Source organism: Monodelphis domestica, chromosome 4 (genome assembly GCF_027887165.1).
Source record: "Monodelphis domestica isolate mMonDom1 chromosome 4, mMonDom1.pri, whole genome shotgun sequence".
Classification (NCBI taxonomy): Eukaryota; Metazoa; Chordata; class Mammalia; order Didelphimorphia; family Didelphidae; genus Monodelphis; species Monodelphis domestica.
In genome coordinates, this window is record NC_077230.1 from 323,061,138 (window position 1) to 323,077,849 (window position 16,712).

The 16,712-nt window shown below is 34.3% G+C and overlaps 1 protein-coding gene across 1 annotated transcript in view; it reads left to right on the forward strand.

The window, feature by feature from the left end:
* The window catches only part of ESD (esterase D), a 41,339-nt gene that overhangs the window by 10,593 nt on the left and 14,034 nt on the right, over positions 1-16,712 (forward strand). Inside the window, exons 4-9 of the mRNA XM_001368858.4 lie at positions 1,945-2,033; positions 5,862-5,960; positions 9,954-10,078; positions 13,054-13,173; positions 15,067-15,165; positions 16,230-16,397. Coding sequence (XP_001368895.1) covers positions 1,945-2,033; positions 5,862-5,960; positions 9,954-10,078; positions 13,054-13,173; positions 15,067-15,165; positions 16,230-16,397 — 700 coding nt within the window. The remainder of the gene's footprint in view (positions 1-1,944; positions 2,034-5,861; positions 5,961-9,953; positions 10,079-13,053; positions 13,174-15,066; positions 15,166-16,229; positions 16,398-16,712) is intronic.

Genomic DNA, 16,712 nt, shown 5'->3' on the forward strand with positions numbered 1-16,712 from the left:
TCAAATACTAGGTTACCACCTTTTTAGGGATTAAAATCTAAAAATAGATTGTAGATTACAATTCAATTTTCTCGCTAAAGCAGCGGTTCTTAACCTCTCAATTTGTAGAAATGAAAATACATAATGCATATCGGGTATTTACATTCCAAATCATAACTTTAGCAAAATTACAGTTTTGAAGTAGCCACCAAAATAATTTTTTGGTTAGGGGTCACTGCAACATGAGGAACTGTATTGCAGGGTCATGGCATTAGAAAGGTTGAGAACCACTGCACTAAAGGAAGAGCTAAGTACCTTCATTGTTACAATCAGAGGATTATAATTTAATCTTCACAGTAAAGGAAGAGCTAAGTATCTTCATTGTTACAATCAGGAGATAGCTAAATCCAATCTTCACACTAGTAACTAAATACAAGGTTGTTTCTTTGAGGAGGGAGAAAGTAATAATAACTGGGTTGAGAAAGTGAGGGGAATGATAGGGAACATTTCCCACTAGAGGTAGGACTAAAGGGAGGAGGGGAGGTTTTGGAAGATGACTTGTTCAAATGCCTGGATCCAGGAAAAGGGGAAAGCATTGGACTGAATGACTTCTTCAGACCCCTTTCATTTTAAATCTCTGGGCTTGTGAATAATGAGTTTTAGAAAAAGAGAATAGTTCAATTTGGCTGGAAATATAGTATGAAAGAAGGAAAGAAAAGACAAATGAGAGTGACAAGGTAGGCTGGAGTCAGAAATGCTCAGGTGAAGTGCTTTTTATCTTAGGAGTAAAGAGGAAGGTTTGTGTACTGACATCTTATACTTGTATAGTGCTTTAAATTTTACAAAGGATTTTCCTCACAAAAAACTCGATTTATGTATTATAATTATCATGTCCATTTTGTAAATGAAGAAATTTAGGCTCCAAAGAGGCTGTGACTTGCTCATGGTCATGTGCTTTTGGAGATTATTTTGGCATATTTGTGGAGGATCAAGAGAAACAGAGATAGCAATTAGAATGGCAATTCAGTAGTCTGAGAGAGATAAGGAATCTGTCTGAACAATGGTGGTGGTTCTGTAAATGAGGAGACAGTATGAGGGATGGAGGTAAAAATGATAGAACTTGTCAAGTATTGGACATAGAGAGTGATAAAGAGAAGGGAGAAGTCTAGAATGACATTGAAGTTAGGAAACTAGATAATTGGGAAAATGTTGGTACTCAAAGGAAATAAGAGTTTTGGAGGAGAGACTATTCTAAGCCGAAGATAAGTCCCATTTTAGAAATGTTGAATTTGAGATGCCAATGGGACAGGTAGCCAGATATCTAGGATTCAGGTGAAGGTTTGGACTGAAATTCAGTGAGAGGTTAGGGTAGATATATAGATTTGAAATCATCTGTCTAGAGATAATTGAACCATGAGAGGCAATGATATTGCCAAGGAAGAGAGAAAAATTGAAAGTCCTGGGACAGAGCCTAACCTGCTCACTGGATGAGAGATTGGATGAGAGATGACCCAGCAAAGGAGACTGAAAAGGATCAATAAAAAAGGTGAGAGCCAAATAAAAAGAATATAGGGGGAATCAAGAGAGGAAAGAATATTCAGGAAAATTGGGTGGTCAGTAATGTCAGAGGTTGCAGAAAGGTCAATTAGGATTAGAACTGAGAAAGTATTTTGTATTGATCAGTTCAGAGGTCACTAGTAACCTCTGAAAGCAATATCAATTTTTTAGTGGATTCAGATGGTAGATTGTAAGAGGTTTACAATCAAGAGAACAAGTAGAAGTCAGCCCTGGCAAGGAGAAGGCTCACCTGTTCTGAAGACTAAAACAAAGGAGGAGGCTATAGATAGAAGATAATGAGGGAGCTCACTGTGTCTGACCTCAGTGTTAATGTAGTTTTCTTGTATGATTTGTGACTTAACAAGAAAGTTAAAAAATTAAAATATTAAATGTATTTGATTGAAACAGTGTGGAACTAAAATGCAAAATGAAATTTGGAATCTACTTGCCACCGAAAGCAGAAACTGGGAAATGTCCAGTACTTTACTGGCTGTCTGGTGAGTATATTTGGAGCTTTTGGTGTTATAGCAATTTAGAACTTTTGCCTTCAAGAAGTAATTTTATTCTTTTTAGACTCCTTATTCAGGACACAGTTTTGAATATTAACTTCCTTTCTTCCATGTTCAATTTTTTTTATTTATCCAAATAATAAATAGAACCACCCTTTCAGTTACATGGCAGATTCTTCTAGAAAAGTCATAAGAATTTCAGGAGCTCAGAGTTGAAGAAGAACTCAAAGGCCATATAGTAAAATTTTTATCTGTTCATGATTTCTTCTTCAATATCCTCAACCAGTGGTCATTCAGGCTCCACGTTAAGAGTTCTAGCAGAAGTTACCCCCCCCCACCCCCCCATGACCTTCCCAGACAATTCATTCCATTTTGGGGTAGCTCTTTTATAGAATGATAGAGATTTCTAGGCCATCATTTTAGCCTGTTAACATCCTTTTGAATCTTTACTGTGTCATCCAATGTGTTAGTCATTTCTCAATGTTTTTGTCATCTCTATATCTAAGAAGCTTCTTTTCTATCTTTAGTCATTGAAAAAAAAGAAGTGAACATGGTAGAAGACTAAGGATATGTATCACTGAGGCTTTCCAAGAGACTTTCCTCTATGTAGATATCAACATATTTTTTTATGTATGACCATTCAACCATATTTATTCTCACATTACTAGTTCATCTTATCTGTAAAGATAGATTTGATACCAAGAGATGTTTTGATGAAGTCTGTTTATATAAGTTGTCTTCAGCAGTCCCCTGATCCTCTAGTTTAGTATAGCTGTTAAAAAGTAATTTAACTTAATTTGCATTGTCTTGCTCTTGCTGAGGCCATGTTGTTTCTTAGTGATCATGGCTTCATTTTCTAGATACTACCAAGCCATTCCTTAATATTATGTTAAATTTTGCCAGGAATCGAAGTCAAACTTACTGGCCTATAGTTTCTGGTTTGTTGAAAGTTGGGTCATGGTCTTTCTAAGATCAAGGATAGGAGCTTAGCCATCACATTTACCAGTTCTTTCAATAACCCAGTGACTTGAACTCATTAAAAGCAAATAGGTGTATTCTTACTATTCCCTTGCTTATTTGGGGTTTAAACTTCCTATTAACAATTTTAACTATGTCCTTTCTATTTCAGGGGTTATTCCCCTTAGCAGTATAAATTGAGCATAAAATAAGAGTTTGTTAGTTCAGCCTTTTGCTCTGAGCAGCAATACTACTACACTTCCATGCTTCCCCTTTTCCTTCCACTATAGCTTGTTAAGAAATTTCTCTTGGCTGGCTGTATTCTTCAATAGCCTGAGTTCATTCTGAGTTTTATTGCTCTTGATGCTATTTTTTTTTATTTAAACTCCTTACCTTCCGTCTTGGAGTCAATATTATGTATTGGCTCCAAGGCAGAAGAGTGGTAAGGGCTAGGCAATGGGGGTTAAGTGACTTGCCTAGTCTCACATAGCTGGGAAGTATCTGAGGTCAGATTTGAACCCAGGTCTTCCCATCTCTGGGCCTGACTCTCAATCCACTGAGCCACCCAGCTGCCCCCCTTGATGCTATTCTTATATGGCCATGCCAGGCCATAACATTTTCTTTTACATTTTTATTAATCTTGATTAATATTGACATAAGCCTCTGTATATGTATCTCACCAGAAACTAGATGCAAAATGGTAGTTTTTCAAAATCATATCAATGGCATTTAAAAATAGGTAGAAATTTTATTTTAGCCTCATTAAGAAAATATTTCTATATCAACATTTTATACTGTGCTGGCTGAATATTATGCATTGTTAAAAATATAAATGATTGACTGAAATTATGTTAAACTAAAATGCAAAATATTGCAATTTCCTTCTATTCTGTTTTTATTTAAACTGACAAGCCAAAGTGACATATTCGTAATTTAGAAGATAACCCTCATTTTAAAAGTTACTGTATTGTATATGTCATACGTGACAATAACAAAATATCTGATTCTTGACAAAAATTAAAATCTGTCAAGAATGCCATCAAGCATTTTTGGTTTTATGGTTATCAGATTTAGAACTTTATTTATTTGTTTACATCAGATATCAGGACAGTCTTCAGGATGGAGATCCTAGAGTATAGTCAGCCCTTAAGTGGAAATATGATGTATGAAACATTCAAAATCCAGGGATTTATGACAGCAGATCAGCATATCTTCTTTACTGTGATCTAGTGTGGGATATTCTCTTAGGGAAGACAGGCAAAATGCTGACATGATGAAGCATGGTTTTGATTAAAGCAATGTAAAAGTCAAAAGGTTAACAGATGACCATGGCTTCTAGGTATAAACTCCTTAAGCCATGGTTAAATTCAGTGACATCAAATTAGCCCAAATGTAAAATCAGTTATGTGAATAGATTTACAGAGTGGTTATTATCAGAAGAGAATAAGAATTTTAGAAGTATTACCTTTTTTTTCCAAGGAAAACTGCCCTCTCAAGTTTTAATCTTATCTCTGCCTCTAACTAATTGTATCACATTAGGTTACTCATTTAACTTTTCTGAACCTGTTTCTTCATTTGGATCTCTAAGGTTCTTTTCAGGTCAGGAGTTCTTTGATTCCTAACATCATTGAATTATAATTTTAAATTCACCATAATGAACCTTATTTTCATAGATCAAGGGATTATACTGTTCCCATTGTGTTCCTTGGGGAAAGGACCTTCTGGAATTCCTTTTAGAGAGCCTATTTTGCTTTCACAGGTCTTCACATATCTGAGAGATTCACAGAAAAGTGATGTGGTAGATAATTAGGGTCTTCAAATTACTTAAGATCAATGCCTAGTTTTTATGTCCATGTAGATCCCATTCAAACATTTGGAATGATTCCCTGTAGTGTTAACAAGCTGATCTACATTCAGTTGTTATGTAAATGATTAGGTTTTGACATTGCTAATTGCTGAGTAGTAGTATAAATGACTAGGACTACATTGCTTTGAATCAGACTTCCAGTCCCAGTTCTGTACTGTCTTATCCATAGTATTAGACTCCTGCAGTTACATTAGTTAGTCACTTTTATTCCTTATAACAATAAAATGAAACACAAGGATAATGATGCTATAAGTATAGTGATATAACAACACCCACACCAGTGAATGGGGTGGGTCTCACTTTTGAGAAGGCAAAATGCCTTTTCCTTTGCTCAGAGAGTATTTACTGGCAAGATCAGGTTGTATTGCATCCTAACTTTAACCTAGAAAGAACTGGGTTCCAAACTGATTTTCTGATACTCTCTGTATGATTGAGCAAATCACAGCCTTTCTGAATCTCACTCACTCATTAAGACATGCCTAGTAGACTGAATGGAGCCTCTCTAATCCAGCACCCTGACATAGAACTTACTACAATTTGTAATAATTAAATTCTCACAGTGTTTATAAAAAAGACATGCCTATTGAGTTGTGACTTACTGGCAGAGGAAATGTCAACACTAAAATCTGATGTATTGAGGCCATGTATGGCCATAAATATTAAATGAAAGAGAATATATTCTTTTAAGTTGCATAACATAAAATTACTGGTAGTCTTAGATCTGGAGTTCTTAATCTGGTGTCCATTAACTTTTTGACATTTTTAAATAATTGCATTTCATTATTATTAGTTTCCTTTGTAATTTTATAAAAATATTATTCTGAGGAGGGGCCCCTAAGCTTCACCAGATTATCTGAGGGACCATGACACAAAAATGGTTAAGAACCCTTGCCTTAAATGATTCTTGATTTAGTTAAGTCTTGCTGTATTTATTAGAAACTAAAAACTTTGAATAATATATAATAGTGGACGATATCATTTTTGCTCTTCAGGTTTAACTTGCACAGAACAAAATTTTATCACAAAAGCTGGTTATCACCAAGCTGCAGCAGAATATGGGCTCATTGTTGTTGCACCAGACACCAGTCCACGTAAGTATTTTGTGACAGAGATTCCCTATATTGTGGGCTAAATTTTTAATTGTCCTGTCTATTCTATTTTTCAGTTCAATTCAACAAAAATTTATTGAATCCATGCCCACTATGTATAAAATACTGTTCTAGGTGAGTAAAGCAAGATAAATTAGATAAAATCTTTACCCTCAAGGAGTAATTCTGGTAATTATGGAAGATAAGCATACAACTGTTGTTGAATAAGCCATAGTTTATAGACATAAAACCATTTCACTGTAAAAAATGAGAGATATTGGCATTTGAGGTAAGAAAAGAATATTTATATCTTTAAATCAATAGTTACATGGAAAATAGAAAAGCATCCATAAGTATCTAAAGGAGCACATAGGAATTAAGGAGAGGCAGTTTTTAAGATGTTGTTTGGTTGTGTCCAAGTCTTTGTGATCCCATTTGGGGTTTTCTTGGCAAAGATGTGGCTTGCCATTTTCTTCTCCAGCTAATTTAACAGTTAAAGAAACTGAGACAAATAGGGTTAAATGCCCAGGGTCACACAGCTAGTACGTGAGGACAGATTTTGAACTCTATGAGTTTGACTCTAGACCCAACATTCTATTCACTATACTATCTAACTGTCCCTATTTAAAATGTTAGAAGGAATTATTAGCAACAGTTCAATTAAATAAGATTGTATTGATCTTTGTTCTTATCAATGAACTCTATGTTGAAAATCAGGAGAAAAGCCCTATAGTTTAAGATTTGTGTAATCATATTTTTATGATAATAATGATAATCTTTCAAGGATTTGACAACATTTAATATATTTAAAATAACTCATATCTATAAATTGTTTTCTTGTGACAATATCTTTGAAATAGAGTGCTTATCTTGTTAGTCAAATCATTAAGAGAATTCAGAAAAGCATGTAAAAACTTGGTCGTATGGTGGTAAGTAATTTTACAACAGTAGTAAAAAGATATTTGGTAATCTATAAAACCATAAAATTTGTCTCTTTGGTACAATTGCTTCTTGATTCTTAAAAGATAAAAAAGAGATAAAAAATAGTGGGGATAGGGGGGCGAATATTATTTTTAACCTGTATCCATTCTTTATGTAGTATTTAACTGTTAAAGAATAGATTGGAATAATCTTAACTATTAGAGGACAACATTTGGCATCTAACTTGTATCAATTCCCTATTCTAACTTTTCTTATTGGTAACAACACTTTCTCATGCTCTTCTTAAGACTCGAAATACTTCCATTTTCTCAAAACCTTCTAAAGTACCATTATTTTTATCCATATTCTCAATACTTTTATCAATATAAATTGCTATTTCTAAGATATTAATTCAACAACAATTCAGCAAATATTTTTTAAGCACATACTATGTGAATTGTGGTGTCTTTAGAGTAATGGTTAATGACTCTATCGATATTGTCATATTGTTTCCCTTTCCAAGGCAGTGGTCCTGAGATGATATGCAGTCAGTGGACAAAAGAGTAGACCACAGTTAACTAATCTTCTCAGAAGCTGAGCGTATAATTTTGACCTCATTTTCACAGTGCTTTCAACGGTGGAGATTACTAGTTTCAGAACTATTAAGTAAAAGAAAGTTATTCTTGCTCATAGGTAATCAAAGCATTTATTAAGTACCTATTATGTACTAGATATTTAGACACAAAGACAATGAAACAGTACAAAATAACGATGGTAAAAAAAGATACAGTGTTTAGTTAAGACTCAACCTCTATTCCCAAAGAACTGATAGTTTAGTGGAGAGATAAGACAATACAAATAGCTATAATACACAGTAATACATAGTAAGTAAGTACATGAAGGAATTACTTATTTTTTAATTTATGGTATTTATTAATTATATTTTATACTTTATTCTTATATATTAATTATACTTTAAAATTATTTATACTTTATATACTTTACAGTGTCATATTCCAAAAATGTATCTAAAGTTTAGTTTTCACCATTACAATACTATTTGCACCTCAACCACCATTTTCATTCCTCTTAAATCCTCCTGTCTTTGCATTTTTCCTTTTCTTGTTACCTAGTAAGCAGTCCAATGATGTGACAGACAATAAAACTTGAATGAACTTTCTCTTGGTTTATATTTTTCTGCTTTCTGGTTTCTTTTAATGGCATTTCTAAGTTCCTTAACACTGTATAGAATAAAGACAAAGTATATGTTAAAGATGCTTGAGCTTTTTTATTATCAATTTCAGAACTCATGTAGTTTTGCACAAACTCTGCACTCTTCTCTTTAGAAATACTGTAATAATTTTAGTTTTAACATGTGATTTCATTAACATGAGGAACTCTTGGTTTGGAAACTCCCTTCACTGATGCAATGATACAGTTGTCCTGGGTCACATTTATAGTGTATTTTATAACCTACAAAGTGTTTTCATCACAACAAACCCATAAGGGTACAGGTGAAAACGGGGACTGATTTTGATTCACAGCGATACATATTGTGATGTTCCTAGTGATATCAAATTCAATTTTAGAAGTATTTGAATTATGGGCTTATAAAGGCTATGTTATTTAGTGGAACACATTCTCAGTTTGGAGTGTAAATCTTGAAATTTCTCAGACTTGTGAATGTTAAAAATTTCCACATTGAGGAATCCTCCATTGGAACAAATTCCCTACTGGAAACGTTCCCCATTTTGATGTGAGAACTCACCAGGATCAGAAATGGGAGGATCTCTACTCCACCCGTACTTAAGACTGCTTTAGGGGAGAAAACTCCTTGCTAAACAATGAAAGTACTTGGACCCGTGCTTATGATGAGGCAGGGAGTTCTTTGAGCCAGGCCTGTTTTTTAGAATTGATACAATGGGATGCTAGGTACCTAAAAGGGTCGGGCAGGTTTTCTCTTAATGAGATTAGTCGACTCCGCTGTGTTTTCTCTGGTTCAGACTTACTGAGGGGATTAGTCAACACAGCAGCATTTTCTCTGGTTCAGACTTACTGAGGAGATTAGTCGACTTAGCAGGAATTCAGATGGGCAGTCCTTTGGAAAACGTCTACAGTGATTGGTAGATGTAAGGACTTAGGGGAGGTGACATAGGATTAAAACCCCTATATAAGAAAAAGCAGAATCTCTTGAGGGGACAATCCTTTTGGAGAAAGCTCGTATGAGGATTGCTTGGGAAGAATCTCTTGACAGAGGCTCTGGAGAAGGGAAACTCTTGGAGAACAATCTCTAAGGAGCTCTTCTGAGGGAACTCTGTCCCTCTGGAGGCTCTGGAGAGAGGCCCTTTGAAACAGTCTCTGGCTGGATCTCTCTCTGGTGAAATCAGCTGAGATGGAGTTGGCCTGGTGTCCCTAGAAACCTTGCTTAGACAGACCTTGTGGTGAGTGATAAAAGACTAACTCACTGATCTCTCTCTTAAGACTCAGGCCTAGGCCATGTTGGCTTAAGGCCCTTCATACTTATTTCCTTTATTTCTCTCTCTCTCTTTCTTTGATTACTCATTGTATTATTAATTAAATTCTCTATAAAACCCAGTTGACTTGGGCATATTGAATAATTGGGAATATTTCCCTGGCAAACACCTTATATTTGATTTAAAAACCAAGATACTGTAGTGAAACATATTTTCTGCGGTCACAATTTACTCACCCTCTCTTATATATAGCATAATTTGTATCTTCCACCATTTTAACTCACTACAGTTTACAACATCAATCATTTTAAATATAATAGGAGTTGGGAAACATGGATTCAATCCTAGCTGTGTCATTTACTGACTCTGTAAAGGGATCTTAGATAAATCATTTAAATGCTCTGAACCTTAGTTCCTCACCTTTAAATAAAACATTTAAAAAATGTTTACCTAGCACTCCTCACAGTATTAGTAAGGTCAAATCGTGTAAAATCAGCCAGATGAAAGAAACTTGAAAAACCAAAGTACTATGTAAAATATTCATAAATATTACAATAATGATTTCAAATGGTCATTTAACAATGATATTTTGCTTTGATAGGTGGCTGCAATATTAAAGGAGAAGATGACAGCTGGGACTTTGGTACTGGTGCTGGTTTTTATGTGAATGCCACTGAAGAACCTTGGAAAACCAACTATAGGATGTACTCTTATATAACAGATGAGGTAATTCCACTGAAATGAACATTTTAGTAATTAGCTTCAGTTATTTTTATTTGTTTACTAGGTGTCTTACTTTGATTTTGTTTGAAAGATTTAATCTTAAACGCAAGATTAGTATTTTTAAATTAATGTGTATTTGTTGTAAGTGTATTTGTTGGTCATGTTAGAGAAAATATCAAATTTTATCAAAATATCATGTTCTCTGAGAGGCAACATGGCATTCTGGATAGAGAATTGGCTTTGGAGTCAGGAATATGCAGGTTTAAATTCTCCCTCTGACTCCTATGAGTTGTATGGCCTTGGACAATTAAGCCACTTAACATCTTAGGGCCCAAGGAAACCCTCAAAGACTATCATTCACAGAGTAGTTGCTGATCTGTATTGAGAGAGAGGGTTTAGTCCCTGATAACTTCCTAAACTTAGGAAATCACAAGTTTGGACCATTAAGGTTTCTAAGTAGGCTTATTTTAATTCCCAAGTGTTTTTCTTAAGAGATTAATAATTATGTTGGTCAGAGCATATTTATTTTGAAACTTTTGACTAACAAGTCTGACGATACACTAGCTTTCAAAGATGTGGTACATGTGCAGAGCCGGCACTCAGGGAGCTGCTTAGTTCTCCCTCTTTCCAGCACCAGAGGACATTTTTTGCATGTCCCACCTCTCTGTCCATCCATCCAAGCAAGCACTTTCTCCCTCAACTCTCTCTGCTAGTGGGAGCTCACGGACAGTGTTTATTTGCCCCCGGGCACTCAAAGTCAAAAGGTTCACAAATTAGGCCATATACCAATATCCAGTTCAGAAATTACTTTCCCAATGATAACTAATCACTTCTTTGCATAAATATATTAAAATTCGTTTTTTAATGTTATTTGATTTTAGCCACATCTAACAACTCCAAATTTTCTTCTTGAAAAAAAGTATTCATAATATATAGACATGATTTTATAATCTGTAAGAATTCCATCTCTCATTTTCTTATTTTTGTATCATGCTTTTCAGTGTTTTGCCTCCATATTTCCATATATTCAACTTTGTCATAATGTTAGAATGTAAGATTCTTATAAGGATGCAATCTTTTCTTTCATTGTGTTTGTATCTACATCTAGCAGTTCCCAGCACATAAGGGGTGCTTAATATGTGTTGATATTATGTTATTTTAATCTGGAGGATCTTAAGTTCTTAATAAAATTCTCTTCCACCTGATCCCTTGCAGTAGTTATTTTCTTTTATTATTCTCTGCCAGATAATAGTCATGATCATTGCAATATAAAGTTACCCAGGTTTCTCAAAAAATAGTATTTTCTTTGGACATACAATAAAATCAATTTTGCCAACTCCTTTATTTGTCTCCGCAAGCCATCCTTCCATTTAACTATAGCTTCCTTTTATCTTCTGATTTCGTTTATAGCAAGAATGTCAAGATTGATGATTTAGTTCTTCCAGTAAGTAGTATGGCCCCTCATTGGTCACTGGACGCAACAGTCACTTTTAGAGTGCCAAAAATTAAATTAATGTATCTAGTTCTGTTTAAAAACCATGATTGAGTGCCCCCTTTTCCTTTGCTCTGTTCCTGTTGCTGTAGAAATGGAAAGGACCTGTACAGAACTAAAGGTCATTTTGAATATTTTTTGTTCTATGAGTTATCATGGCTAAAAAATTCATCACCAAGTGACTAGCCTTCTGTAATTAGCCAGGTTGGCCCTCAGAAAGCAAGAATAGTCTGTTGCCAAGGCTTCAGCTTGCTTGAAGCTGTTCCCAAATAGGAAGAGCTACCTGCCAACTCTTGTGCCTTGCTGACTCACAAGGTAACCTTTGTGCTGTGATAAGTAGGACTTTGTTAGAGATACAACCTCAAAAGTTTAAGAAAAACAACAAACTCAAAAGTGCCAACTATGTGTATTATGTTTTCAAGGCCACACAAACAGAAAGCATTTCTTTTTTCAAAGTATTTTATTTGAAATAGTCAAATAGCATAGAAATGTAATTTTGACTAAAGGAAGTTAGAATGATCTATCTCCTTAAACAAGATGTCATACTTTTAATTTTTAAGAAAATGCAAGCTTTTAAAAGAAAAAGGAAATATTTAATGCATATTGATGCAATATGGCCAACTTTCTATTATTTTGTTTGTTTTGGACCACTTTTGAGGGCCATGACACTATAGTACTGTGATGGCAAACCTATGGCACATGTGTCCAAAAGGTCATACAGAGCCCTCTCTGTGAGCATGCCTGCTGTTGCCCACCAGAGTTCATTACTAGAGAGCCAGAGGGACTCGGGGTGGAGATGCTCCCCTCCCCCTCTCCATGCACCTGAAAACATTCCTCACTTCCCATTCCCCCTCTTCCCAGCAGCCAATGGGAGCTCTTCCTCCCTCCCCTATCTCAGGTAAGGTGGAGGGGTCACATGCTGTATGAGGATGAGGCACAGACAGCAGCCTATTGGGTCTGTGGTGAAGGTGATTCCCGTGGTGGGGTTTGAGAGGAGCTAGGTTTGAGGGGAGCACAGCTCAGAGTGTGGCAATAGCTGCAGGGGACCAGAGCGCTTGGGCCACTCTCCTCCCTCTCTCCACATGGGCCTCTCATCACTTGTCCTTCTACCCAATAGCCCAATGGGAATGCTTCCTCCCTCCCTTGTCTGGGGTAAAATGGGAGCTGGGGGAAGGGGGGAATACAGCATTCAGTCTCTGGGCGAGTAGGTGAGTGGGCACAGCATTCGGTCTGGGGTAGGGCTCAACACTGTCTCTAAAAGGTTTGACATCACTGATATAGTATAACTACTATTTCCTTTTTAATAGTAATATTTCTTGGTCATGATGTTTTAAAACTAATTCATGTATACAAAAAAGTAGATCTAATTAGCTTGTACATAGATTGAAACAGTTATCAATATGGATTTACTTGTGGTATTTTTGTGTACCTTGGAAAACAGACTACATTTCTTCTATATTTTTGTTACCTTGTCAATCTTTTTCAGTTGCCCAAGCTGATAAATGCCAATTTTCCAGCTGACCCAAAGAAGATGTCTATTTTTGGCCATTCTATGGGAGGCCATGGAGCTCTGATTTGTGCTTTGAAGAATCCTGGAAAATACAAAGTAAGATTATCTCAGTGTTAAAAATGGTTAACATTTCTTTTTAGTAATTTATTAAGATTGAATTTGAGGTTCATTCAACTTCATAGTATTTACATTAGAATTTTCTAGGACCAGGGGTCAGAAATAAAAAAAGTCTTCATATTTTATATTGGAAATTTTTGTTACAACCTCAGAAGTAGGTTCTATCCTCAGTTCCAGAGATCCAGCTTATTGTCTATATGTATATATCTCTAAAATATGTTTTTTCCCCACCATATACTCAACTTAAGTTGGTGTTTCATCCAAATGTGAAATAAATCTCTTATTAGTTGTTCACCAGAAATGTTGTACAATGTGATTTAGTTCTAGAAGGGATCTTAGAGGTCTTCTAGTTCAATAGCATCCTTTTCTAGATGATGACTCTGAGTGACCTGCCCAAAGTCATCTACTTTGTAATTAATTCTGAGATATTAATGATTTGAACTACTACCACCACCATTCATTCAAAAGAAGCTTAGTAAATTTAACTCTGATTTTCTGAGATAAAAGGAATTGTGCTTAGCTTGTAATGGTTCATTATTCTTTTTTATTTAGTGATTGATAATGACTGTCAAATATCAATACAACTAATTAAATTTAGTGTCCATAATTAAACTAGTTTCATCATGTAAAAATATTAACTGTTTAGTGATTTTATTTGAGTGTCAGGTTTCTTTTTTATTCTACTTCACTTTTCCCTTTATATGAATGCAGTAGACATTATTCATTTATTACCAGATTTTAAGCAGCCCTTCTTTATAGACAAGAATGGTAACTTTCTCATTTGCCTGTTCTAAGTATTATATGTTTTGTTCTCAGTTAATAACTTTGAGTCCTCTTATGTTCATTCAGCTCATTACATAATGTAGAACAGTGTGCTATGAGGAGCTGTAAAGGAAATGGCAATATGGTCTTTGGCAGCCATGCTGTGTTTTGAACCATCAACCATATTAAACGACCTAGCTTCTTAAAAATCATAGGACTAAATTACTTTTGTGGTCTGCTTCATCTATACCCAAGCCTGAGGGAATAGTTACTAAATTATTCTGAATCTTTAATTCAGAGATGAAAGCATTTATAATAGACTTTGTACTGAAGCAAGATATGTTTTATTATTGGCAAGATTTGTTCTGAAATTGAACCAGCTTTCTATCATGATGGATTTTTAAAAAAATCAAACATCTTATCAATATGCAATAAAGCAATTTTCTATTTTCTAATGCAAAAATACATTTACCTTCTCACATGGAGATTATTAAATCTAATAGAAACTATAATTATGTATGAAGTATAAATTCTTTATAATCATTTATAAATTCTTTGAAACAAAAATGTCTATATTCTGAATTTCAGCCCATATAAAAAACATAGTAAATGTTTGATGAATCCAATGTTTGCTAGTGGTATAGGATTCAAAATAATATGGAAAAGATTTGTATTATGAGTGGTAAAAATGCTATTAAAATTCCAGTATATCTTTTAAAAATAATTCTTAGAGTATTTTAGAATTAAATGCCATTTATTCATCAAAAGTCTGTTCTAATATTTCAACAATTTTTTTTTGGTGGGCATAATCAGAAGAAGGAAAGTCCTAACATAAACTTCTTTTTATTTAATATACATTTTTGGTGAAATGAAAATTTCATTACTTTGTATTATTTCAGCACCCCCAATTTACTTGCAGTTAAACAGAATATTCAGAGGGTTGTTCTGGCCCTTGAAGCACCTACACTGAAAGCCAAAGATATTTCAAGAAAATTGTTCACAAACTTTTTCATGAGGAGTCAGTAGCTTCTTAGTCATTTTCTAGTTGTCACTTCAAATATAACTTTCCAAACTGACTGGTTATGAACCTTGTTTTATTTGTTTCTGAAGTCTGTGTCAGCATTCTCTCCAATCTGCAATCCAATGCTCTGTCCTTGGGGGAAAAAGGCCTTCAGTGGATATTTAGGATCAGATCAAAGTAAATGGGAGGTAGGTACTAAATAATTTATATCTGAAATATTAAAGTCTTTAAAAATCATGCAAACTAGAGATCATACATGCCTAGCCAGGCTTTAAAGTTTATCTAAAATTTAAGGAATAAACATTATAGCAAAATACACATATGATAAAAAAAATGTTATTATAAGCAGTGATTAATTAAAATAAATACCCTAAGAAAAGAATGTCCTTTGTGGAAAAGGCAATCTGTCACTTCTTACTATTGCAAAAAAGTCTGGGTGCTATTATTTCTTGGAAATTTATATTAACCCATCTCTTTACTGTGTCTATGACAACTCTATATTCAATCATATGATGACAAGAGCCTGAATATATAAATAGGGCTTCTTTGTTAATAACATTTGTGCTGATTTGAATGAAAAATTGCTGATAGAGAACCCAGGTTTTCTTTTTAAAGAGAGATTTTTATATGAGATACACATGCACAAAAATAAACTCACAGACACAAATAAATGACGTTTCTTATTTGTATATGGAGAGGAGAAAAGAAAAAGAAACCACGTATATATTACTAGAAGTGAAAGAATACTAGTGTGTGTTTCAGGGGTTGTTAGAGGGGATAGACTGTGTTGCTAGTTGAAATAGAGATATCTAAGAGTGGAACGAAATAAAGGAATTAAAAATACTTTAAAAATTATTTGATGTTTTTATTGTATTTGAGAGGTGTGCTTAGAGTTAAAAGGAAAGGATATGAGCCAAAAAGTTTTTAAGGAAGATGATCTTTCTTTTGTGAGTAGGATTATTTAAAGCAAGGAGAGGGAAACTGGGAACTTAAATCCAGGAGGATTTTTAACCAAAATCTTTAAAAGTTATGTTAAGATAAATAGAACTTTTAATAACTTCAGCCTTAGAAGCATATTTCAGACTTAATCAGCCTTATAATCTGGGTTGCTTTTAATTTCTGATTTATTTTAGTAGCAATATTAAGTATACCTGGCTTATTTTGATAGACTCTTTCCAGAGTACTTCATGTTCTGGAATATATTTGTTAAGCATTGTAAAAATTAGTTTTGACTTTTTCCTTTTATTTACAGGCATATGATGCCACTCATCTTGTAAAGTCTTATCCAGATTCTCAGTTGGATGTATTAATAGATCAAGGCAAAGATGACCAGTTCCTTAAAGATGGGCAGTTACTTCCTGACAATTTTATAGCTGCTTGTGCAGAACGGAAAATTCCAGTTGTTTTTAGATTGCAAGAGGCAAGTATTAGGAAACTTTATTCCTCTTGAATTTGTGCTCCTTGATCTGACTCAAAAACAGAAAAGAAAAACACTGTCAGAACTTTTTCTTTGACCTGAATGTGAATGACATTTCCCCCCAGTATTTATATTTCCCTTAAGGCACATCTGACAATTAATATCCCGTTGGGCTACAGTAATTTCTATGCTAAATAATATGTAGAGACAATTTAATGGAAATATATATTTTTGACAGTAATAAATACTGTGTAAAAGGAGTTATAGGTTCTTGAACTACTGCCACATAATTAGCACAGTAAAAATCAGTTATATAGC